Genomic DNA, 27,337 nt, shown 5'->3' with positions numbered 1-27,337 from the left:
AGGCACTTTCCAGTTTTGTAAAATAATGTGCCTCCCAGATCTGTTCGAGGGGGAAGGTACCAAGTGGAGTGCCAGGAGGTCCAACTTGTTCCCAAAGATTGGGACATTTAGAGCAAATAGAGAATTACAAGTAGGATTAAAAAAATATTTAAGAACCTTACGAATGGAAACTGACTACGCCACCCTGGGGCCAATTACCAGGATCACCCTTTATAAAGAAATATTTACGGCACCCAGGTTCGACTACAGCTGAGTCAGGACATGAGACAGAAGTTAAACGACAACACTTTATTAATAACTATTAAAAGCACATAAAATCAACATATACCAACACCCAAGCTTGCTCGAACTCCAGGGCTGGGGACCTCACTCTACTGATCTCCTATCCAAAATCACAGTATTGTCAAGCTAATTTACCTGCAACAAATCAACAGGATCACACAGAACAACCACACATCATACAATCATGTGGACGTTAAGGTATGTGATGTGTATCTACAATAAACTTCTTCACCAGTATACTGCTTTAGAACAGATATGAACAACATTAAACTTACTAAGTAATTTTAGCAATTCATGTAAATGCAAAGGAAATATTTACCAAAGTGTAAAAACATGATGTAAACGTTGTGACTCACAGACAGCGTTTTTCTTTTCATAATTATTTACATTTTTTTGCTCGGTCTCAAATGAGATGACGTCTTCAACAGGCTACATTACATCAACATTCAAATATTCACAGAGTTCACTCTAATGGGTTTGAGTGCAAAGACTAAAAAAAGCCCAGAAATGTGAATTTCCAGTGCAGGTATGTGTGTGTGTGTTTGTTTGTTTGCTGATTCATGAAAGAAGGCTTCATTTGGTAAATATCCATCGTAGCATGACTTTTTCCCCACATACTCCAGCATGTTCAGAAATTGAGGTCAGAACACAGGGCCTGACAAAATACACCACAGAGGTCAGCAGGTCTCGAGAAATTTCATTCGTAAATGAGTGGAACACCACTGGTGCATTGGCGAGGCCAAATGGCATGATCCAGTACTCATAGTGGAATGCTTACCAAGTTCTAGGCACTTTCCAGTTTTGTAAAATAATGTGCCTCCCAGATCTGTTCGAGGGGGAAGGTACCAAGTGGAGTGCCAGGAGGTCCAACTTGTTCCCAAAGATTGGGACATTTAGAGCAAATAGAGAATTACAAGTAGGATTAAAAAAATATTTAAGAACCTTACGAATGGAAACTGACTACGCCACCCCTGGGGCCAATTACCAGGGATCACCCTTTATAAAGAAATATTTACGGCACCCAGGTTCGACTACAGCTGAGTCAGGACATGAGACAGAAGTTAAACGACAACACTTTATTAATAACTATTAAAAGCACATAAAATCAACATATACCAACACCCAAGCTTGCTCGAACTCCAGGGCTGGGGACCTCACTCTACTGATCTCCTATCCAAAATCACAGTATTGTCAAGCTAATTTACCTGTTTACACACACACACACACACACACACACACACACACACACACACAATAAACAAAACCACAACAAGAGAAAACAAAAATACAAGCGCACAATGATGGCTGGGAAAGCACAACAAAAGAAAATACAAACAAAATAATAAAAACGATCAGTCCCATTTAATACACCTCACATAGAAACACATGACCTTTTAGCACTCTTTTGACTGTTGAGTAATCATCTGGATCTTGCAACCCCTCCGAAAAGCGAAAATATATGGCAGCAGTTTATCAGGCCACCTACCAGCTAATTATCAGAGTGTCGAACACTGAAAGAGACACACTAACGGAAATATATAATGCGTGTAGTCCGTTAAAATGCTAGCATTCGGCTCCTTAGCTAATCCGGTAATCTGTTAGCTACAGCACTGTATGGCCTAGACATGCGTCCCAAGCAAATAAAAGAAATAGAAGAAAAATGCCTGTACAAAAATGCAACACCGCCAGCACTTAGGGGACTCACAGACAACGCATTACAACCGCTCTCAGTTCTCAGTTCCTCACTTCCTAATTATGAAAAAATAAACATAGTTAAACATAGTTACTATTTTTAGCATAAAATGAACAATACCCGACAGTTGACCAACTTACCGGTTTAAACAGTTCACAGTGTGCCAAAAAACTCAAAACAAGGAAGTGGGCTAGTTTTAACCTGATAATGGCTGGATTCCTCAGTCCACACTAAAAAAACCCACACCCTTAAAACCCAATCTACACAATCAGGATACAAATCAGGCATGGGTAAGGGGTCAAGGGGTCACCAGGTATCCGGTGATGTCACCAGTAATCATGGAAAACGCACTTCAAAAAGACACCTATGACTTCCTTTATAGACCCAGTAATTCAGTAAAGTGAAACGCCCATCATTCCGATTGCTCCGCCCAACTATGTGACTGCCACCACTACCACATACGGATATTGGACTGTAATAGAGTTTAAACAGCATCTCAGCCCACCGTCTTTCCTTTGCACAAAGAAAAAATCATTCCACAGTGGGTGATGTTGAGGCACAAATAAAACCCACCGCCTCCCCGATGAATTCAGCCATGGCCTTGATTTCTGGTGCTGATTGGAGTATACCTGACACTGAGGGGGCACCATATTCGAAAGCCATTTGATGCTGGTGGTAGCCTCATGTTCCTTTCTTTACTCTCCCTCAGGTCATCATATTGTTTAGGACCATGAACTGATGCTTCGACTCGGGACTTTCAATGTAGGTAGAGTGACAGGGCACAATAACCAGATTCTAGACCAGATATAGTTTTTTATGCAGTCTGAGGACCACTGACATAATTCTTTCTGGTGCCACAATATCACTGGATCCTGTGCCTGGAGACACAGAAATTCTATGATGATAGGTTTGGTAGGGAAAGAGACGATAAACAATAGAAGTGTTTTCATATGAAAAAGTCGCACTCGTAATGTTACTGGAACAGTTTGATGAGTGATGTGGCCATCACCTATTGGGAGATTATCCATTGCGGTCATTTTTAATGGCATGGCAAAGGGAACGAGAGGGATCTTGAAGTCCTCCACTACCCAGCAGTGGACTCGGTTGACTGCAGACCCTGAATCTATGAGGGGTGAGAAACAGCCATTTGGTCAGAACATTGAAGTTGTGGTAAGTAAAAGATTGGAAAGGGCACTGGCTCAGGCCCAACTTAGTGTTATGAGAATTTGGTTTTATGGGGCAGGTGGTGGAACAATGACCTTCTTGACCGCAGTAAAAGCATAGGTGGAGCCAGAGGCATTTATGACATTCCGTTGATGGTATCAGTGTTTTTCCCAGATTTTCCCAGAGTATTGTGATTACATATTGTGAGTACCTGCTTGTCGCTATTCCATACTGCTGAGGTGCAGTCTAACAGCTTGCTGCAAGTCTCTGATTGGTGCCCAAAGTACATGTCACACTGGTCTGTTAATGATTGTCCAGTCAATATAACTTTAATTTTGAGTCTCAGCACCAAGATGTTGCTGTATAAATTTATCAGAACGAGCACATTAATTCAGTATAAACCTGCACTACAGTCAGAGCTGCTGTTCTACAGAATTAATCAACACCTGGCAACCAATCAGGAAATACATTGTGGTTTTTGTGGCTTAGCTATTCAGGCTCTGCTGAGAACATGAGGATGTTCTTACAATAAGGATTTGTTTAAAATCCCCACTGAAATGTTATTATAGAAACAATAATGTTTTAGAAGTTTAAAAACTAAATATTTAAGCATTATATAAACCTGTGAACCCCCTTCAGCTAGTGCCATCAGCCTCTTGCAGAAGATTGGCTTCATGGGCCTCCTAGTCAGCTGTGTTTGGAAGGCAGCCTAACTGGACTCAAACTGAAGCACTGCACGGTTGGTCAGTTTATGACCCTGAATTAGAAGTCTTTGTGATCACTCTTCACACATCACTCTTGAGGGATCTATTCAGGGAAGGTTGACCTCAGGTATGGTCTTGAGGAGGCCTCCTTTTTGGCCTCAGGCATAAACAGGTCATGTGAGGCCCAATGGTCAGCCTTAGGTATGATCTTGGCTCGGTAGGTTGTCATGTCATCCATAGGCTGGGGATCTTTGTAAGAGCCAAAATTTTGACCCCCTGATTCCATAGCTTTCCTGCTTTCCATAGCTGTTATTGTCAATCATTTTATAATTTACTATCATGTTTTTGGGATTGATCTCTGATTTAAGGATGCCACCAGCACACACTCACAGGCAGATTATCTCTTCGGTTCTCCGTGGTCTTTCCCTGAAAAATTCCTAACTCTCTTGGTACTTTAGCCAAATGTAAGTTCTAAAGATGACACTTATCTAGAGTGTAAAACATGACGTAACGGGTGAACGTTGTCACTCAGTCTCACAGGCAGAGTTTTATATCTGCATAATTATTTAAACTTTTTTGCTTAAGCACAAATGAGATGACATCAGCTTGCTCCATTAGATACATAATGACATATCAGAAGATACAAATTTAGTACAAGTGTTTGTGTAGGAGGTGCAAACGACAGCTTAGGACCAAATAAGGTCGCTTTCCAAGACCTGGTCTTGACCCTCCCACAACACCCCACCCCCACCCGGGGAATTCCCCTCAACGATTTCCTACTCGAGCAAACATGAGTTGAAACTCTTAGAAAGTAAATCTTATTAATGAAGAAAGTAATTGATGGTCAGCAAATACAGACAAACATTGTTCTCTCCTACCCTTTTATTGCTATTTTTAGAGACAAGCAGTATCGACGGATGCAGGACACTCACATAAAAGAGGTGGTTGATGATCCCAAAGAACTACAGAAAATTGTTGTGTCTGGCTGACTGTAATCTGATTACATGGAATTTGGTTGATAAAATAAACACTAGACCCCCGAACATCTCATTTCTAAAGGTGCAGGCTATTTGTTGGTACCTCAAATAATGAAGACTACAGCAGGGGGCAGATGTTTCTCTTATAAACCCCACAGTTATGGAACAACCTTCCAATTAGTGTTCGGGACTCAGACACAGTCTCAGTGTTCAAGTCGAGGCTGAACACATATTTATTTAGTGGAGTCTTTAGTCAGTAGGTGTTTGTGAGGTAAAGGAGCAGATCTGGAGGGATCATGGATATGGAGTGTTTGGTGAACTGGGATATTTGTATGCTTTCGTCTCCTCACTCTCAAATGTTCACTCAGGTTTGTTGATGGTGGTGTGGTGCAGCTCTTATTCCAAAGATTTCTCAAGTCTGTGTTTCCTTCTGGTTCTCCAGAGTAACACAGGAGCTTTAAGGATGGATTTGAACTTCAGTTAATGTCAAAAGTCACCATCACAGCACCTCAACATCATTTATCTGTAATAAATAGACATTGGCAGTGGTGTGTGTAGATGTTGTGTGAGATCATTTTGATTAAACTTTCAGGTCTTTCTAATTTTAGATGAAACCTGCAGATGAGTTTCCTGTGATATATTTGATCTCTTACTCAAAGTGGAACTTTCTATCACACACACACACACACACACACACACACACACACACACACACACACACTCACTCACACACACACACACTCACTCACTCACTCACTCACTCACTCACTCACTCACACACACACACACACACACACACACACACACACACACACACCCTCCTGAAACAGCTATATAAACTGAACGGGATGTTCATTAATATCATTCTGCTCACATCGTGACCATCATCATTATCATCATCATCATCATCACCATCATCAGGCATGATCTCTCGTGGTCTCCTGCTGGTTCTGCTGGTTCTCACCTGCCTTCAGTCTTTTACAACGGCCCAGAGTAAGAAAACTTGACTTTTGTAATTATTATTATTATTAATAATAGTATTTGCTGTAGTAATAATAGCAGCAGTAACAGGTTATAAAAATATTCAGTGTTTACAGTAAAATACTGAGTGATGAAGCAGTGTGATGAAGACAAGTTACTGTTACAGTCTGAAGATGATTATTTTCCCAAGACTTTTTTATTTTATCGAAACCACAGCATTTTTTTAGATTTTTTAATATTTGACATTCTCTTCCATTTACAACCCCCCCCAAAATAAACAAACAAAACAAAAAAACAGTATTGATACTGGTGACTTCTTCCATCCTTTTTACATAAAAATCTCTTTAGTGAAAACGTCACCATATCAACAATTACACGTTTGTTATTTATAAACATGAACTACAGCAACAGATACATCAGACCTGCATTTTATACTGAATATAAAAGTGTTTCATATCTTATTATTGAACATTTAATCACAGAACTGAATGTGAAAATGTTTTCTTACAGGTGTAAATGAACCAGCAACATGCTGTTTCAGTTACCATAGAAGTCCAATCCCTATAGGAAACATTACAGAGTATAAAGTAACAGACCGTCACTGTACAAAACCTGGAGTCATGTAAGTTTTCACCTCCTCATTGTTCTTTTAATTCATTGTAATGAATAATAAAAAAAGTGATCATTTTCATGTGCATTATTATTGTATAATTGTGTGTAATATAATATAACTGTATATAATGGTGGAGGTTTGGAGTGTGTGAGTGTGAGATTTTCTGAGATTTTTCTCTCTGTTCTGCAGCTTTACCCTGAAGAAGAGCAGCCGTCAGGTGTGTGTAGATCCTGAACTCAAGTGGGTGCAGAGACACATGGAAAGACTTTACCAGATCCTGAATGAAAGACTGAACAAACCTTAATAAAGTGTTTAAATCCTGATTTGAGTTTTCTAATCAGACACGATACAGTAAAAGACTTCAATAAATAATGACTGAAATATAAGATGTTATTGTGTATTGTTTATTTCTGTGTATTAATGTAGACACAGTAAAGGTTGTGTAAGTGGACGTCTATATAATATATATAAAATAAATCACACATATAAAGTCACATGTGGTGTTTTGGGGAGATTCATTCAAGCTTAATTTGAGAGTCAATAAAATAATAAATAATGTCCATCTGAAACACAGATCAGTTCCCCACTATACTCCCTTACAACCAGGAAGTAGTTACTCAGTGGTTGGACTTTTGTTCAAAAGGATTTGAGTTCAAATCCCAGCCCCACCAATCAGCAATTGCTGGCCCACATTTACTCAATTGTATAAATGAGAGATAAGTGACTCTTAAATAAGTGAATTTTAGAAAGAATCAAACAGAAGTGTGTGAAATCATAATGTAGAATAAGAGTTTATAAAACAGCCACAGAAAAATGGGATAAAAAATTAATTGGGATCTAAAATAATCTACAAATTAGTGATCTGCATGAGTCATATTTACTGTTTCACTACAAACAGACTGAATTTACATCACCTAAAGTTCCCCTCTCAGGAACTACAGCTGCATCAAAGCGCTTTGGAAATGCCTCCGCATTGTTCATGCTCTGAATCATGTGTAAAATCTGGCCAATATGCAGTTGTAACGTCATTGGTGGGCTACATCGTGCAAACCAGGAAGCTACAAAATGGGAGCGCGATTGGAGCGACATCAGCTTTTGTTGTTCCGGTAAGCGCTTTGTGTGTAATTCTGTGCAACATGGCTAAAGCAAGCTTCCGAATGTGTGTTGCTTCTTGCCCCTGTTTCATTATGAGGAGACATGCAAGAACTGAGTGTAGTTTGCTTGGAAGTGGAGCATGCCCAGTAAGTTCTGTAGCCGCATAGCTATTCACACAATCTGCTCCTGGAGATCACTCTTCGAGGAGAGTGATCTTCAACACGCCTCAGGTCCGGCTCTCGTTGAGGCGAAGCAGCGCCGAAGGTCATGGGGCTCGGATGAGTCCTTTACAGCCTCCTCTGCTGGGCCGATCCCCTGTACACCGGGGTGGAGCTCCCGCTGAGGCGGGCCTTTCTTCTGTTGTGCGTGACGCGGTGCTCTGAATCTCTTTCTCTGAGGAGGGAGATTTGTCGGATGCTAGGCCAGACTGTTAGCTCTTCAACAGTGTGCAGTCCCCCTCCACAGGGTGCTCCTCCCGTCCCCACTGGGGAAGGGGGGACCCGGGCCTGCTTGGGAAGCAAATACAGCTGCAGGGGATCTCCCTAGCTGTTCTGAAAGGGTCAGTAGCCAGCCTAGGTGGGCTGGCTCCATGATCAGACTTCCTGGGCAGAGGAGGAGACCAGGCTTCCCTCCCACAGGCTCCCTCCATTCATGTGGAAATTTCACTGGAAATTCACCACGGATGGAGGAGATCTGCTGCCTCTCAGGAGGCTCCAATGGCTGCCAGGCACTGCTCCAGCCGCTCTGGGAGGGTTGGTCAGAGGCCAGCCTCGAAAGGCTGGTTCCGCTAAGAGATTTCCTGGCAGCTTGGGAAGGCCTGCTAGACGTATCTTGTGGGTCCTGCACATAGAGAGATGCTACTCGATTCAGTTCGGGTCGTGTCCCGCCATGCTTCTGGAACAGGCTCTGGTCCTGTAACAGGAAGTGCGCACCCTCCTAAGGAAAGGGACCATCAGGGTGCTTCCTTCCTTATTCAGAGAGTCAGGCTGCTACAGCCAGTAATTCGTTGTTCCTATAACTTATAATCTTTTTGAGCAATATCAACTTTGAATAATAGACAATGAAGCTCAAAGTGTCTTCTTTTTAAATATATTTAAATTGTGTATGTAGCCCAGGAACTGTTTATCAGGAACTGTTAACATTTAAATTTAGGTAGAGCAAATTAGCTGTAAGTCCCAGAATTTGTGCCGAAGGCTAAGAGGTTAAGTTCAGAGCTCTGATAGTACTACATGTTTATTCAAGGTTTTTACAAACTACTGAACTATTTATTAAGTGTGTGTGCAAATTCTTTACTGCCCCTGTGGTGGTGGTCAGCATGTTCTGCTGCAGTTTGTTCTCTGCACCAGTGCACTCGAGCTGTACATGCTGTAGGTGAAAGACACATATGAGTTTCCTGTGTGATAAAACTATTTCCTCTTGACCACTTGTATCCTCAACAGCCCTCATCCTTTCATTTACTTTTCCACCATTACCATCAGCTATGTTCCCCAACAGTCATTTGGTTCTGCTGGTTCTACTGGTGCTTTTATTCCAGAACAACGGCCAAAGGTAAGTGTTACAAAATCTGCTCACTTTGTCCAGTTTTAACACAGAGACTGAAGTGATTTTCGATTGAAAAAGTTTTTTTTCCCTTTTTTCTATCACAGATGAACTCATGAATCAGTTTTGTCTAAACACGGATGCACCTGAACACATGGATTCCTCAACAGTACAAGGTCACGGAATCTCGACTTTTACTGATTTTGCTGCAACAAAACAACAGAATCACCCAGAACAAACACACATCATAAAATCATGTGAATATTCAGGTATGTGAAACTTCTTCACCAGCTTACTGCTTTAGAACATATATAAACAACCTTAAACTTACTAAGTAATTTTAGCACTTGTTGTAAATGCAAAGGAAACATTTACCAGAGTGTAAAAACATGATGTAATGTGTAAACGTTGTGACTCACAGACAGGTTTTTTCTTTTTATAATTATTTTTTATTTTTTGCTTGAACAAAAATGAGATTACATCTTCAGCAGGCTCCATTGGATCAGAATTCAAATGTTCAAAAAGACTAAAAATAAATCCAGAAACATCAATTTCCATTGGGGGTATGTGTGTGTGTTTGCTGAGTCATTATAGAAGGCTTTATTTGTCAAATATCCAGCATGAAATTACTTTTTTCACATGTATATATATATATATATATATATATATATATATATATATATATATATATATATATATATATATATATATATATAGTACATGTGTGTGTGTAGGAGGTGTAAAAGGCAGCTCAAGACCAATAAGGTTGCTTTCCAAGACCTGTTCTTGACCCCCAAAACACCCCACCTCTATCCGCCCATGCAAGGGAATTCCCCTCAATGATTTCCTACTTAAACAGACATGAGATGAAACCCTCTGTAACATTTTAGACCTTCTTCTTCTTCTTTCGGCTGCTACCATTAGGGGTCGCCACAGCGGATCATCTGTCTCCATACCACCCTGTCCTCTACATCTGCCTCTTTCACACCAACTACCTGCATGTCTTCCCTCACCACATCCATGAACCTCCTCCTTGGCCTTCCTCTTTTCCTCCTACCTGGTGGCTCCATCTTCAGCATTCTTCTACCAATATAATTCATGTCCCTCCTCTGCACATGTCCAAACCATCTCAATCTCGCCTCCCTCACCTTGTCACCAAAACATCCTACATGCGCTGTCCCTCTAATAAACTCATTTCTAATCTTGTCCATCCTCGTCACTCCCAACGAAAACCTTAACATCTTCAGCTCTGCTACCTCCAGCTCCACCTCCTGTCTTTTACTCAATGCCACTGTCTCTAATCCATACAACATTGCTAAACTTTCCCTTTCATTCTTGCAGATACCCTACTATCACAAATCACTCCTGTCACTCTTCTCCACCCACTCCACCCTGCCTGCACTCTTTTCTTTACTTCTAACACACTCTCCATTACTTTGCACTGTTGACCCCAGGTACCTGAACCTCCACCTTCTCCACCTCTTCTCCCTGCAACCGCATCACCCACTGCCCTCCCTCTCATTCACACACATGTACTCTGTCTTACTCCTACTGACTTTCATTCCCCTTCTCTCCAGCGCATATCTCCACTCCTCCCGGCTCTTCTCAACCTGCTCTCTACTCTCACCACAAATCACAATATCATCTGCAAACATCATAGTCCAGGGAGACTCCTGTCTGACCTCGTCCGTCAACCTGTCCATCACCACTGCAAACAGGAAAGGGCTCAGGGCCGATCCTTGATGCAGTCCAACCTTCACCCTGAACCAGTCTGTCGTACCTACTGCACACTTCACTGCCGTCACACTGTACTCATACATGTCCTGCACCACCCTCACATACTTCTCTGACACACCTGACTTCCTCATACAATACCACAACTCCTCTCTTGGCACTCTGTCGACGCTTTCTAAATCCACAAATACACAATGCAATTCCTTCTGTCCTTCTCTATACTTCTCCATCAAAATCCTCAAAGCAAATAAGGCATCTGTGGTGCTCTTCCTCGGCATGAAACCATACTGTTGCTCAGAGATGGTCATCTCTTCTCTCAGCCTGGCTTCCACTACTCTTTCCCATAACTTCATGGTGTGACTGATCAACTTAATTCCCCTGTAGTTACTACAGGTCTGCACATCTCCTTTATGCTTAAAGATCGGTACCAACACTCTCCTTCTCCATTCCTCAGGCATCCTCTCCCCTTCCAGAATCCTGTTAAACAATCTGGTTAAAAACTCCACTGCCATCTCTCCTAAACATCTCCACGCTTCTCCCGGTATGTCATCTGGTCCAAGCGACTTTCCATTCTTCATCCTCTTAATCGCTGCTCTCACTTCCTCCTTACTAATCCTATCTACATCCTGCTTCACCAACTCCACATCCTCCAACCTTCTCTCTGTGATTTTCCTCATTCATCAGCTGCTCAAAATACTCCTCCACCTTCTCAACACACTCTCCTCACTAGTCAACACATTTCCTCTCCATCCTTTATTGCTCTAACTTGCAGGACATCCTTCCCAGCTCGGTCCCTCTGCCTGGACAATCGGTATAAATCCTTTTCTCCTTCCTTAGTGTCCAACCTTTTATACAGCTCCTCATATGCCTTTTCCTTGGCTTTCGCCACATCCCTTTTACCTGCTGCCGCATCTCCTTGTACTCCTGCCTACTTTTCTCATCACTCTGTCGATCTCACTTCTGTTTTGCCAAACTCTTTCCCCTAATGCTCTCCTGCACTTTCTCATTCCACCACCACATCTCCTTGTCTTGCTTTCTATTTCCAGATGTCACACCAAGTACTTTTCTAGCTGCCTCCCTCATCACTCCTGCAGTAGTTGCCCAATCATCCGGCACCTCTTCACCACCACCAAGCCCCTGTCTGACCTCTTCCCTGAACCTCACACTACACTCTTCCTCCTTCAGTTTCCACCATCTTATTCTTCTTTCAGTCCTTACTTTCCTCCTCTTCTTCTTCGCCTCCAAAACCATCCTACAGACCACCATCCGATGCTGTCTAGCTACACTGTCCCCGCCAACACCTTACAGTCTCCAATCTCCTTCAGGTTGCATCTCCTGCATAGCACATAGTCCACCTGTGTGCACCTTCCTCCACTCTTATCGTCACCCTATGATCCTCCTTCTTCTTAAAATACGTGTTCACCACTGCCATTTCCATCCTTTTAGCAAAATCTACCACCATCTGCCCTTCCACATTCCTCTCCTTAAAACCATACCTACCCATCACCTCCTCATCACCTCTGTTCCTTCACCTACATGCCCATTAAAGTCTGCCCCAATCACCAATCGTTCTTTCTTAGGTACACCATCTACCACTTCATCTAATTTACTCCAGAATCTTTCCTTTTCCTCCATCTCACAGCCAACTTGTGGAGCATAAGCACTGATGACATTTATCATCATCCCTTCAACTTCCACCTTCACGTTCATCACCCTATCAGAAACTCTCTTCACCTCTACTACACTCTTACTGTACTCTTCCTTTAGAATCACCCCTACACCATTTCTCTTCCCATCCACACCATGATAAAACAGTTTAAACCCACCTCCAATGTTCCTGGCCTTACTCCCTTTCCACTTGGTCTCCTGAACACACAGCATATCTACCTTTCTCCTCTCCATCATATCAGCTACTTCTCTCCCTTTACCCGTCATAGTACCGACATTTAAAGTACCAACCCGAACCTCTACTCTCCTACACTCCTCCTTTTCCTGCTGTCTCTGTAGACGTCTTCCTCCTCTCCTTCTCCTCCTTCGGCCAACAGTAGCCCAATTTCCACCGGTACCCTGTCGGCTAATGATACCTGTGGCGGTCGTTGTTAACCCGGGCCTGGACCGATCCGGTATGACATTCTCATTTGTGATCCGCATATTTGATTTGGCACATGTTTTACGCTGGATGCCCTTCCTAACGCAACCCTCCCCATTTACCCAGGCTTGGGGCCGGCACTAAGAGTGCACTGGCTTGTGCCCCCCTAATGACTGGGTTCTGTAACATTTTAGACCAAGACCCCTTTATTGGTATTTTTAGAGACAACAGTATCGAGGGATGCACGACACTCACACAAAAGAGGAGACGACCCAGTCAATGGTCCCAAAGAACTACAGGACATTGTTGTGTCCAGTTCAACATATAAATAAACACCAGACCCCCTAAAATCCTGTTTCTAAAGGTGCAGGCTATTTGTTCGTACCTCAAATAATGAAGACTACAGCAGGGGGCAGATATTTCTTGTATAAAGACCACAGTTATGGAACAACATTCCAATCAGTGATCGGGACTCAGACTCAGTCTCAGTGTTCAAGTCGAGGCTGAAAACATATACATTTAGTGGAGTCTTAAATCAGTAGGTGTTTGTGAGGTAAAGAAGCAGATCTGGAGGGATCATGGATATCAAGTGTTTGGTGAACTGGGATATTTGGAAGCTGTCATCTCCTCACTCTCACACGTTCACTCAGGTTTGTTGACAGTGGTTTGGTGGAGTCTTTATCCCAGAGGTCCCTCATTTCTGTGTTACCTTCTGGTTTTCTAAATTAAGGAGCTTTATAGATGGATTTGGACTGTAGTTAATATCAACAGTCTGCTACACTGACTCAGGACGACAGGTTGCATTTGATCACCATCACTGGACCTCATCATCGTTTATCTGTAATAAATGGACATTCGGTGCCACCCATATAAGGATGAGGTTCCCTTTTGAGTCTGGTTACTTTTAATGTTTCATCTTATGCCATCCCAGGCTGCTTTGAGACAATGTCCACTGTTAAAAGCACTAAACAAAAAATAAATTGAATTGAATTATTGGCCAGAAATTCTCATTGATGTGTAAATGTTGTGTGAGATCATCCTGATTAAACTTTCAGTTCTTTCTTATTTTAGATGAGCTTCCTGTGATATATTTGGTTTCCTACTCAAAGTGAAAATTTCTATGACACACTCACACACACACCCTCCTAAAACAGCTATATAAACTGAAGGGGATCTCTGCATTAATATAATTTTGTTCATATACTGTCATTTAAATATAATTATTATTTATAGTTTTTGCTGTAGTAAACCAGCCATTATGGTTATTACTACTTTTATGAGTCTAAAGTTGATTAGTTTCCCCCAAATGTTTTTATTTTATATAAACCACAGCATATTTTTACCATTACAAAATTTTATGTTCTCTTTGATTAACACCACCCCCTCCCCTCCAAAAAAACAAAAAATATTGACACTGGTGACTCCTTCCATAATTTTTACATAAAAATCTCTTTAGAGAAAACATTACATCAACAATTACACGTTTCTAATATGTTTCTGCTTTAGACACGTATTAAAACAAGCACACTAATTCAGTATAAACATGAACTAAAGAAACAGATACATCAGACCTGCATTTTATACTGAATATAAAAGTGTTTCATATCTTATTATTTGTCACAGACAGATGAAGCATCAGAAACCAGGAGTAACACAGAATGTCTTTTATTGTCTAAATGTACACACATAAGAGAGATGACTGAAGCAAATGGTACACTTAACTGAGGGCTTCCAGTGAAACGTAGCCAGGAGCATGGAAGCACAGGGAACCGAGCAGTAGGTAGTCCGGAGTGATCTATGAAAGTAACCTGTAGATCGGACCATGAGTGAAGGAGAATAGGGACCTTATAAAGGGGATGGGTAAATGGAGGACAGGTGTAGGTGATTTGTAGGAAGGAGAGGCTGAGTGAGAGTGTGAACATTGGAGAAAGGCATGACTGGTGGCTCACTGACATGACCCCCTCCTCCCGGGGCAGCTCCTGATGCACCAATCCCACCTTTGCCAGGTGGGCCAGGGAACTCCAAGGAAGGCCTTGCAACCCATCCAGGGTGGGTGGATGAGGTCTGTAGTAGGGAAGTGTTGGACAGGCACGCATGAGGAAGGTGGGGTGCCAGCGGCAGACACCGCGAAATTTGCTGCAAACTGCCACTGATTGGAACACCTTTGAGGCCAGATAAGGTCTGAGGTGGAGCGGGCACCCTTGGTGGGACTCTTGAGCATGGTTGCACCCTTGGCAGGACTCTGGAGCCTTGTCCGTGCTTCGGGGCGGATCGACTGCCTCGTCCGGCCTCGGGGGTGGAGCGACGGCCTCGTTTGGGCTTGGGGGCAGAGCAACATCCCCAGTGGAATTCAAGAACTGAGCGGTACCCCCAGCGAGGAACTATGGCTCGGCGATGCCCCCAGTGGGGCTTGGAGACTGGGTGATGTACTCAGTGAGGCTTGGAGACTGGGGAATTGGTAGGCTGCCATACTGGAACCCGGGCTCCTTGCAAAAATCAGGATAGCCTGCGCATAAGGTACTGTGGCGCCCCCAAACCTCTGCAGTCCAGTACGTGGCCTTCCCCAAGCGGTGGAGGCTGTAGTGGTGGTTGGCAGTCGTAACACCAAACACCTCAGTGATGTGCCTGGTGAAACAGGAGTATGCGCTGATGATGTCCCGACTGATGTTCCACATCGCACTGGCCCATGATAGAGCCTTCCAGTCTGTAGCGAGATTAGGAACACGACCTTGGAGCATTCGGTGGGACATCTGGCAGGTTGCATCGCGACGTAGAGACTGAAGTGTTGCAGGAAGCCGCTGCAATCGGCCAATTTGCCAGAGTAGGAAGCTGGAAGTGGCATTGGGCTGAGAGGTGTAGCCACGCTAGCATGCTCTGGAGCCAGGGTGAAGGCCTTCCGGAGAGCGGCATTAAGGTAGGTTTTTAGGTCCGATCTTCTAAGGAAGAGGATTAATGAGACTGTGAGTATTGGAGGGAGGCGTGGCTGGTGGCTCGCTGACATTATTAAACATTTAATCACAGAACTAAATGTGGAAATGTTTTCTAACAGCTGCATTTGGACCAGCAACATGCTGTTTCTGTTACCAGAGAATTCCAATCCCTATCAGACTCATTACAGAATATAAAGTAACAGACCGTCAATGTGCAAAACCTGTAACCTGTAAGTTTTCACCTCCTAATTGTTCTTTTTATTTATTTTAATGAACCCTAACCCATGTGCATTATTTTTGTATAATTGTGTGTAATATAATATAACTGTATATAATAGTGGAGGTTTGGAGTGTGTGTGTGTGAGATTTTCTGATTTTATTGTAGTTCTACACTGATGTACATCTTCTCTCTAATCTGCAGCTTTACCCTGAGGAACAACTGTCATATGTGTGTAGATCCTAAACTCAAGTGGGTGCAGAACCACAGGAACATAATTGACCAGATCCTGAATGAAAGACAGATCAAACCTCAATAAAGTGTTTAAATCCTGATTTGAGTTTTCTAATGAGACACCAATACAGTAAAATAATTTGATTATATTCAACAAAAACCTGTAAAAGAATTAAAATCAATAAATAATGACTGTATTATAAGATGTTATTGTGTATTGTTTATTTCGGTGTAGTAATGTAGACACAGTAAAGGTTGTGTAAGTGGACGTCTATATAATATATATTAAATAAATCACATATAAAGTCACATGTGGTGTTTAGGGGGGATTCATTCAAGCTTCATTTGAGAGTCAATAAAATAATAAATAATGTCCATCTGCAACACAAATCAGTTCCCCACCATCCCCCCTTCACAACCAGAAAGTAGTAACTCATGGTTGGACTTTTGGTCAGAAGGTTTTGAGTTCAAATCCCAGCCCCACCAATCAGCAACTGCTGGCTCACATTAACTCAATTGGAGGAATGAGAAATAAGTGACTCTTAAATAAGTGAATTTTAGAAAAAATTAAACAGAAGTGTAGAATCATAATGTGGAATAAGAGTTTAGAAAACAGCCCCAGAAAAATGGCCACAAATAATTTGGGATCTGAAATAATCGACACATTAGTGATCTGCATGAGTCATATTTACTGATTCACTACAATCAGACTGAATTTACATCACCTAGAGTTTGTGTGTGTGTGTGTGTGTGTGTGTGTGTGTGTGTGTGTGTGTGTGTGTGTGTGTCTGCTCTCTGTCAGTGTCGCCCTCAAGTGGTGCTTTCTGCACTTCTGACACTTTGCTCTTGAAATGCATTGTGGTCTCTGTGACTCAACCATTCAGCACAGAACATGAGGAAGATACAATGTGGATCCATTATAACTGTTTTTATAGAAACAAAAAATGGAACAAAATGATAAATGAAATCTTTTAGGAGAGAATCCTGGTCAGGTCATGTGAGGCCCTGCAATCAGCTTTAGGCATGATCTTGGCTCGAAAGATCCTCAGATCATACACAAAAAAAGGAAAATTTTGATAGGGTTCAAAAAGTGAAATGATACAAGTAGAACCTTATCCAATGCTGTTTTCAGGTTTGGAGATCCATAGGCTTTCCATAGCTGTCATTGTCAATCCTTTTATACTTTGCATGTTTTTGGAATTGACCACAGTAGAACCCTGTCTAGGAAAGACAAGAAGAACATTAGTGGAGTGAAATAAATGCCTTTTAGTATGTGAAATAGATATAGATCTCAGCTCTCTACAAAAGGCATCGCTCCACCTTCAAGCCTCGCAGAGGCAGTCACTCCGACGCAGAGCCACGTTCTTTCCTGTCAAGATGTCTGGACGATCCAAATTTTTGCCAGAACCTGCTTCTGCAGGCCATCAGCTGGAGACTTGCCTTACATTTAATTACACCTTTCCCAACCTTCAAGATGGTCCGCCTCAAGCCCTTCAGAGTCCTCCGCTGTCACTCACCCTTCCTCGTCACCTCGTCACCGTTCCTTCCCATCTCAAGGGTGTCTCAAGGGTGTTTACCTGCTGATGTTTTGCGTTTATAGACTATATTGTTGGACTTGTGTTGCCTGCTTTATATTGCTCCTTAGCAAATGCTAATCATTTTTCAGAAGGTCTTTGTGCTCATTAAAGACTCATTAACTGCTCTTCCACTTGCGTCCTGCATTTGGGTCCTACCAGTCGTCTCACTGACATTACCTGCGTCTCCTGATGCCCGACCACGCCCTGACTGACAGATACAGAAAACACAAAACTCAGCATGTTCTCCAACAGTCATTTGGTTTTGCTGGTTCTACTGGTGATCACCTGCTTTCATTCCAGAACAACAGCCAAGGGAAAGTTTTACAAAATCTGCTCACTTTGTCCAGTTTTAACACAGAGACTGAAGTGATTTTCAATTGAAAAAGTTTTTTCTCCCTTTTTTCTATCACAGATGAAATCATGAATCAGTTTTGCGTAAACACGGGATTCCTCAACAATACAAGGTCACAGAATCTCAACAACTTTCACTAATTTAACTACAACAAATCAACAGGATCACACAGAACAACCACACACCATACAATCACATGGACGTTCGGGTATGTGATGTGTATCTACAATAAACTTCTTTACCAGCATACTACTTTAGAACAAATATCTGAGCAGGTTTACAGACAGACTGATTTAAACAACCTTAAGTTACTTTAGCATGTAAATTGAAAGAAAACATTTACCAGAGTGTAAAAACATGCTGTAATGTGTAAACATTGTGATTCACAGACAGGTTTTTTTTTGTTTTTATAACCTTTTTAAATGTTTTTGCTCGAACAAATATGAGAACGTCTTCAGCATGCTTTATTACATCAGTATTCAAATGTTAAGAGTTCACTCAGAGTCCAAAAGACTAAAAATAAACCCAGAAATGTCAATTTTCAGTGCAGGCGTGTTTGTGTGTGTGTGTGTGTGTGTGTGTGTGTGTGTGTGTGTGTGTGTGTTTGCTGATTCATGAAAGAAGGCTTTGTTTGTCAAATATCCACCGTGGCAGCATGAAATTACTTTTTCCTCCACATACTCCAGCTTGTTTAGAAGTTCAGGTCAGAGCACAGGGTTTGCCGTAATACACCACAGAGTTCAGCAGGTCTCAAGAAATTTATTTTATAAATGAGTGGAACACCACTGGCGTGATGGTGAGGCCAAAGAGCATGATCCAGTACTCATAGTGTCCCCTTGTGGTGTGGAATGCAGTTTTCCATTCATGTTTCCATTCGTGTTTAATCTTTAACATGTAGGTGCTGCTAACGTCCAGTTTTGTAAAATAGGAGGGCAAAAGTTACCAAGGATATCGGACAGTAATAGAGTTTAAACAGCCCCTCAGCCCACCGTCCTTCCTTTCCACAAAGATTAATCCTGCTGCAGCTGGTAATGTGGAGGCACAAATAAAACCCGCTGCCTCCTCGATGTATTCATCCATGGCCCTGATTTCTGGTGCTGATTGGAGTATACCCGACACTGAGGGGGCGCCATATTGGGAAGCAATTTGATGCTACAGTACCATGGTCATTAAGGGGTAGTATCATAGTCTTTCCTCTACTCTCCCTCAGGTCGTCAAATTCTTTAGAAACATGAACCGATGATTAAACTTGGGCTTTCGATGTAGGTAGAGTGGCATGGCACAATAACCTGATTCTACATATAGTTTTTTATGCAGTCTGAGGACCATTGACATAATTCTTTCTGGTCCCCCGAAATCACTGGATCCTGTGCCTGAAGCCACAGAAATTCTATAATGATAGGTTTGGTAGGCGAGGAGGTCACAAACAATACTAATGTTTCCACATGTAATAGTTCCACTCGTAATGTTACTGGAACAGTTTGATGAGTGATGTGGCCATCACTTATTTGGCGGTTGTCCACTGCAGTGATTTTTAATGGCATGGCACAGGGAACGAGAGGGATCTTGAAGTCCTTCACTACCCGGCAGTGGACTGGGTTGACTGCAGACCCTGAATCTATGAGGGGTGAGAAAACAGGCATTTGGTCAGAACATTGAAGTTGTGGTAAATAAAAGACTGGAAGAGCACTGGCTCAGGCCCAACTTAGTGGTGGAACAATGGCCTTCTTGACCGCAGTAAAAGTGTAGGTGAAGCCAGAGGCATCTATGACATTCAGGTTGTATAAACCTGCACTACTGTCAAAGCTGCTGTTCTACAGCAGCTTTGGCCCAATGGTCAGCCTTAGGTATGATCTTTGCTCAGTAGGTCGTCATGTCATGCATAGGCTGTGGATCTTTGTGAGAACCAAAATATTGACCCCCTGATTTCTGTGGTGACCTGGAATTCAGTCCAATGTCAAGTTCAAACATTAAACTGGCACAACACGAACTTTATTCAGTGCTGTTTGTCGTCAAGACTCTCCCACACAGGGGAGTATTTACCGATGCTGTTATCACTATTATCTCTTGGGTTTTTCTTGGGTTTGCCTGGAGAAATTCCTGCCCTAACTCTTGTTACTTTCGACTTTACTTTTGATCTCCCAGTCTTGAGTCTCTCAGCAGATTCCTCACCCTAACTCCCGTTACTTTCGGTTTGGATCTCTCAGTCTTAGAGGTCCCCGGACCTGCGATCTCACCTGATTTCTTTGAGTCAGGTTGTTTCTTTTTTTGTTTTTTGATCAAACACATAAGATGATGTCTTCAGCTGGCACCATTAGATCAGCATTCACATATTGACATACCAGAAGACAGAGTTCACTCTTATGGGTTGATTAAATAAATTAAATAATTCCAACTCCCACTGTAGGTTTGTGTGGTTGCTGATTCATAAAAGTAGGTTTGTCAAATACACACTGTAGCATTATTGATGTATTTTTTTCCACGGACACCAGATGGATAGGAATTTAAAGTCAGGGCCCAGATACCAAAATCCTGAGGCCCAGATCAGACATTTTCGTCTGGCCCACACACCGCATGGAATGATGACACTTGGATGGTCTCCTCCTGTTTGGCTGATTTGGGTCACATGTAGGACAAAGGACAACCAACAGTCAGCCAACAATAAAACAAACCAACCAGAACTGGCCCAAATCTGGCCCAGATCCAACACCTTGTTCTGGCTCACCTATCGTACTGGATGAATCTATTTGCCAAATTTGGGCCACAAGTAACACCAAAGGACTGCAGACCATCATCTATGAAGCAAATGAAATGTTAGAACTGGTACACCAGAAATATTTTGAAAATATATACGTTTGTAATTTATAAATGTATTAATATTGGCATAAAATAGGTTCCCTGGTGATGTAGTGGTTAGGATGCGGCGCTCTCAGCGCTGCGGCCCGGGTTCAATCCCCGGTCAGGGAATCAACCCCAGCCATTAGGGTTGCACAAGCCTTAGTGAGCCTCCCAAGCCCGGGTAAATGGGGAGGGTTACGTAAGGAAGGGCATCCAGCGTAAAAACTTGCCAAATCAAACATGCGGATGGTCCGCTGTGGCGACCCCTAACAGGAGAAGCTAAAAGAAAGTTTATTAATATTGGCATAGAATATCCAGTACTTTATAACATTTACAAAACATAACTTTATTGGGGAGGTGGTAGCTCAGTGGTTAAGGCATTGGGCTTTGGATCAGAAGATTACAGGTTCAAATCCCACCACCACCAAGCTGCCACTGCTGGGCCCTTGAGCAAAAGCCCTAAAACCCTTCCCTGCTCAGTTGTAAGTCGCTCTGTATAAGGGCGTCTGCTAAATGCCACAAACGTAAACATCACATTACCAATCCAACAACGGCAGCAAAACTCCCCCCCAAAAAACAGACCATATTTACTTTACAGTGCAAAGGTCCAAAAAACCCACCCCTAACAAAGTGAAGACTACAACAACCTTGTCAACAGGAACCAAATGAACATTGACTGGGCCCATCAATGCCATGGCCATTCTACACATCTTTTTAAATGATTCCTTTATATAATCAATAATCAATAATCAATCCCTACCACCCTTTTAGTCTCTTTATTTGTTTACAATTTGTGCACTGTATTGCCACAGGAAGTGACAGTAATGTTTACATAAAAGAAATAAATGCTTGCTAATTTAAAACAATATATAATGTTCAATTCTCTTCTGCTTTGGGTTTTGTGTATTTGCTTACAGACATTGTGCTTTATTTTGGGACTTGTGCATGTGTGTACTGTTGTTTCAAGCATTGTAATTTTGAAATTGAAATGGATTTGCCTCTAATTTCCCCGTTTTTGTTTTGACAGACATATCACAGTGTACTGTATTATACACGGATAAATCATGGTTAGCTGTACATTAAACAATTTTATTTTCTCAATTGCAGCGTGTATGCTAGCTCGCTAATCTGCTAAATTATCACTAACTCTAATATCACATAACGTGCAGATTCCAAATGAATATAACAAAGCGATAGCCAACATAAAACCACATTTAATCAGTTATATTTATTCAAACTTACCGTGAATTTACTCCTCCAGCTCTCCACCGTTAATCCTCCAGCCAACAACCTCTGACCTTTTTGACTCTCACGCTGATTTTGCCAAAAGTGGCCCACATTTGGTTGGCACTATTTGGGCAATATTTACTATTTTTAAGGGTCAAATTTACATTACACATTTGAAACCCAACATCACAGCCACTGAGAGACTTGGCAACTCGATGTTGAAACAAGTTTGGCGCGGTTACAGAAACTTCACCACATTGGCCTCATAGTTGATGTTTTTACTTAAACAGAATGTTTGTTTTATTTCTCACTGGGGAACTCGAAGTTGATGTAGGATTTTATGGCCAGGGTTCTTCCATAATAAAGTAAAGGTTAAAACCTTCTTAAGAAATGATCTCAAATCTGCCTAAAGTGCTGGAAACTTGAGATCGCAGTTATCCTGGATGTTAAACCATGACCAGGCTTGTGCATGTAGATTTGTGTATTAGAGCAAATATCATCCGTTTTTAAAGATGATTTAATAAAAAATAATAAAAAAATATTTTTCAGTGGAGTTTATTATTATGTATATATCTGAGTAAAGGAATGATGTCGAGAATAAATGTGCCATGTGTCGAGGGTTTTCATTTTGCATCTTTTATATAAATGTATTTATAATTTTTATAAAAATGGTCAAACACAAATGTGCGCCTAATTAATCTCACTTAAAGAAAATTATTGCCATTAAATTGAGTTTTGTAATTTTGACAGCCCTGATTAATATACATAGTGAAGTGAATCATCTCTTTCCTCTCTCCATTAATAGATCATTTATATTTCTTTTACAAAATGCACTTTATTAAAACAAAAAACTTTCATACCTAAACATACACTTGGCCTATACTTCTACACTTTAAACATGAATTCACTAAATACTGTTAATCATATTTTCCCATATAAAAAAACTGTCATTCAAACAAAACTCTCTCTCTCTCTCTCTCTCTCTCTCTCTCTCTCTCTCTCTCTCTCTCTCTCTCTCTCTCTCTCTCTCTCTCTCTCTCTCTCTCTCTCTCTCTCTCTCTCTCTAACCCTAACCCTAACCCATACCCATTAACCTAAACCTAACCCTAACACATAAACCTAAACCTAACCCATACCCATTAACCTAAACCTAACCCTAACACATAAACCCTAACCCTAACACATAAACATAAACCTAACTCTAACCCTAAACCCTAAACCCTGATTAATTCGATCTGCATGAGTATTTGTCTTCTGCAAATAAATGGCTTATTGAAGTGATTTTATTGAACCTTCAAAAATATTTGTATTCATTTTATTTAATTTAATTGACTTTAATTTAATTTTATACTACATTATAAGATTATTCTGTTATATTTTCAGTTCTTTCTAATTTTAGATCCACTGCTGTGAGTCTTATTTGTTTTTTTACTCAAAGTGGAATTTTTATTTCTCTCTCACACACAAACACACACACACACACACACACACACACACACACACACACACACACACACACCCACCTGAAACAGCTATATAAACTGAAGGGGATCTGCATTAATATCATTCTGTTCACATCATCATCATCATCATCATCATCATCAGTCATGATCTCTCGTGGTCTCCTGCTGGTTCTGCTGATTCTCACCTGCCTTTAGTCTTTTACAACGGCCCAGAGTAAGATAAAATATTCTTTTTGATATTCAATAATATCAAATAAAGTGATTATTATTATTAATATTTTTATTATTATTATTGTTGTTGTTATTACTGAATATTTTTATAACCTGTTACTGCTGCTATTATTACTACAGCAAAAACAGGTTATAAAAATATTCAGTGTTTACAGTAAAATGCTGAGTGATGAAGCAGTGTGATGAAGACTACACGTTTCTAATGCGTCTGCTGTACACGTCACTGTGACTGAACTGTTGCTATAGAAAGCGTATCAGAACGAGCATTAATACAGTATAAACCTGCACTACTGTCAGAGCTGCTGTTCTACAGAATTAATCAACACCTGGCAACCAATCAGGATCCAGGTGTAGCGTCTGGCACAGGTCATTTAGACTTCATGTCCCAGGCATTCCTTTTAACCTATGACATCTACATCTCAATCAAAAGGTGAAACTTTTATTGGGGTGGTGTATAAGTAAAGTGTCACACTCCCCCCCGGAAGACTGATAACACAAGCCAGTCTCTATACCACACACACACACACACACACACACACACACACACACCCACACACACACACACACACACACACATACACACCACCCCAAAAACCAGATAACCCCCCTGGCCTCTCTGGTTGAATTCACAGCGACCCTCAGACCATAAAACAATTCACTCTCGGAACTCGGCCCCAGTACGTCTGTTTGTGACACACACACATATGCAGACACACACACACCAAAAGGGAGCATTCTTTTATTAATTAAATAATAAATAGAATGTCCCATTTCACATGATACAAACATACATCTTGTTTGTATCTTCTACTATAAATAAAGCAAGTGTTTACCTCTACATCAATAATATTCAAACCTTAAAATGTTTAGTAATGTAACTCTGTGTTAAATGTTGTCTCTTCTCTTCTTAAGGCTTGATTGACTTAGAATTATCTGTTCTTTACTTTCCTGACAACGGTGCATTTTATTTATCAGAATACAACATTGTATTAACATCAGTTAATTACTGATCTCTGTAAGTTAATGTACCTCTGCCTTATACTGTCATTCCCTTTCATGTTTAGTATCCAAATGACCGCAAAATTATCTGTTTCTTTATTTTTCAAATAATGGTGCATTTTATCATGAAATGTACCATACCGTCTTAATTCACTTTGAATAAAACTTTAAAGTCCTCCAAAAGCAAGTATAGCAAGTAAACCATGCCCACAGATGCATGAACAAAGGAAGTTTTTCCCTCCAAAATTTCAGGCCATAGCATTGGCCATTCCCCCAAGGATGGGTGGGGTTCAGGACCTTTAAAATATCTTGAACCCAACTAATCATAGTCCAGTCAGAGTGCAGTCGGGTCCAGTCGGAGATCAGTCAAGAGAGCAACTCGCTCACTCGGCTCGACCGGAAAGGCTCGGACCCCCGGGGCAAACATCAGGTCTGAACTACATGCTCTATTTAATTCATTTAATTTACAGTATAAAGTAAAGGGGGTTACGTCTTTCTTGGCCAGGGAGATACCTCTTTTATAGAATTAATATAAAATTATACTGTCTGTTTGCCGGACGAACAGACAAATAAGTGTAATGTTAATTCCATTACCGTCAATTCAACTTAATTTCAATATTTAGGAGTAACTATAACCCGTTATAATTACTTATAAATATTCCCTTTTCTTTGCGAGCTAAATTCGCTACATATAATGGTGGAGAAAGCAGGCAGACTGTGCTTCCAACTATATACTCAATTTATCTGTATTATAAGTTTGTCCCTCTTATCCCTGAGTCGCTACACAGGATTCAGCAACAGTTTAACAGATACATCAGACCTGCATTTTATATTGAATATAAAAGTGTTTAATATCGAATTATTGACCATTTAATCACAGAACTGAATGTGGAAGTGTTTTCTTACAGACTCAATTGGACCAGCAACATGCTGCTTCAGATACCAGAGAACTCCAATCCCTATCAGAGTCATTACAGGGTATAAAGTAACAGACCCTCAGTGTCCAAAATCTGCAGTCATGTAAGTTTTCACCTCCTCATTGTTCTTTTAATTGATTGTAATGAATAATAATAAAAAGTGATCATTTTCATGTGCATTATTATTGTATAATTGTGTGTAATATAATATAACTGTATATAATGGTGGAGGTTTGGAGTGTGTGTGTGTGTGATTTTCTGATTTTATTGCAGTTCTACACTGATGTACATCTTCTCTCTAATCTGCAGCTTTACCCTGAAGAACAACCGTCAGGTGTGTGTAGATCCTGATCTCAAGTGGGTGCAGAGACACATGAGAAGAATTGACCAGATCCTGATCAATACTTATATGAGTACATTTTAATCTCCATCTCATCCATCTTCTCTCTTTAATGAGTAATTCATATTCATACAGAATTCACTTTTTCTGTAGTTCAGCAGGAACAATCTTTTTTACATTATATATTAAATCATAAATTGTGTCCAGGATCATTTATCTGATTTATTCTTAGACTCTGGTATATATATAGTTATATAGTTTATATAGTTTTCTAATCAGACACAATACAGTAAAAGACTTTGATTATATTCAATAAAAACCTGTAAAAGAATTAAAATCAATAAATAATGACTGTATTATAAGATGTTATTGTGTATTGTTTATTTCTGTGTATTAATGTAGACACAGTAAAGGTTGTGTAAGTGGACGTCTATATAATATATATAAAATAAATCACATATATAAAGTCACATGTTGTGTTTAGGGGGATTCATTCAAGCTTCATTTGAGAGTCAATACAATAATAAAGTAATAAATAAGTGTGTGTAAATATAATGTAGAGTAAGAGTTTATAAAACAGCCCCAGTCACAGTTAAAGTTGAAGATCTGACAGGCCGGGCGAGGAAAGAATTGATCCAAGAAGCAGCCAGAAGGCTGATGGTACCTCTGAAAGACCTGCAGAGATCCACAGCTCACGTGGGAAAGTATTTCCACAGGACCACTATTAGTCATGAACTCCAGAATCTGGATATTATGGAATAGTAGACAAACTCATGACCCATTTTAGTTTTAACACAGACACACCTGTACACACAGATTCCTCAACAATCACATCAAATCTCAACAACCTTCTCTAATTTACCTTCAGCATTTCCAAATCTACAGGATCTAACACAACATCTCCACACTGTACAATGACATGGATGTTCAGGGATGTGTTCAGGGAACATTTCCCAGAGTGTAAAACATGAGGTGACGGGTGAACGTTGTCACTCAGTCTCACAAGCAGGATTTTATATTTGCATAATCATTTTGCCTTTTTTTACACAAATAAGATGACATCATCAGATGGCTTCATTAGATCAGCATTCACATAATGACATATCAGAAGACAAAGTGTTATATATATTTATATAGTACA

At 40.8% G+C, this 27,337-nt stretch overlaps 2 protein-coding genes across 2 annotated transcripts; both read left to right on the top strand.

Moving 5' to 3' along the window:
• The first annotated feature begins 5,628 nt into the window (after positions 1-5,628).
• Positions 5,629-6,800, top strand: LOC124387977 (C-C motif chemokine 3-like). The gene is made up of 3 exons (XM_046852607.1): positions 5,629-5,813; positions 6,312-6,423; positions 6,604-6,800. The coding sequence occupies exons 1-3, from the start codon at positions 5,744-5,746 to the stop codon at positions 6,716-6,718; spliced, it is 297 nt and encodes a 98-aa protein (XP_046708563.1). The 5' UTR covers positions 5,629-5,743; the 3' UTR covers positions 6,719-6,800.
• An 8,940-nt stretch (positions 6,801-15,740) lies between these two features.
• LOC124387559 (C-C motif chemokine 8-like) lies at positions 15,741-26,542 on the top strand. The gene is made up of 5 exons (XM_046851971.1): positions 15,741-15,785; positions 15,921-15,997; positions 25,269-25,369; positions 25,848-25,959; positions 26,166-26,542. Exons 1-5 carry the CDS (start codon positions 15,741-15,743, stop codon positions 26,278-26,280), a joined length of 450 nt encoding a protein of 149 aa, XP_046707927.1. The 3' UTR covers positions 26,281-26,542.
• The last annotated feature ends 795 nt before the right edge of the window (positions 26,543-27,337 follow it).

This window comes from Silurus meridionalis, chromosome 6, assembly GCF_014805685.1.
Source record: "Silurus meridionalis isolate SWU-2019-XX chromosome 6, ASM1480568v1, whole genome shotgun sequence".
NCBI classification, from domain to species: Eukaryota; Metazoa; Chordata; class Actinopteri; order Siluriformes; family Siluridae; genus Silurus; species Silurus meridionalis.
The sequence above is the reverse complement of the archived record's forward strand: the minus strand, read 5'-3'. Positions and strand labels throughout refer to the sequence as shown.

Excerpts from the sequence above, each read along its gene's own strand:
- LOC124387977 (XM_046852607.1), top strand. The coding sequence starts at position 5,744 with ATGATCTCTCGTGGTCTCCTGCTGGTTCTGCTGGTTCTCACCTGCCTT. Across the intron at positions 5,814-6,311 it reads GTCTTTTACAACGGCCCAGA|GTGTAAATGAACCAGCAACA; the intron begins GTAAGAAAACTT and ends GTTTTCTTACAG. Across the intron at positions 6,424-6,603 it reads TGTACAAAACCTGGAGTCAT|CTTTACCCTGAAGAAGAGCA; the intron begins GTAAGTTTTCAC and ends TCTGTTCTGCAG.
- LOC124387559 (XM_046851971.1), top strand. The coding sequence starts at position 15,741 with ATGCTCTGGAGCCAGGGTGAAGGCCTTCCGGAGAGCGGCATTAAG. Across the intron at positions 15,786-15,920 it reads TTCCGGAGAGCGGCATTAAG|CTGCATTTGGACCAGCAACA; the intron begins GTAGGTTTTTAG and ends GTTTTCTAACAG. Across the intron at positions 15,998-25,268 it reads GACTCATTACAGAATATAAA|TCCAGTCAGAGTGCAGTCGG; the intron begins GTAACAGACCGT and ends AACTAATCATAG.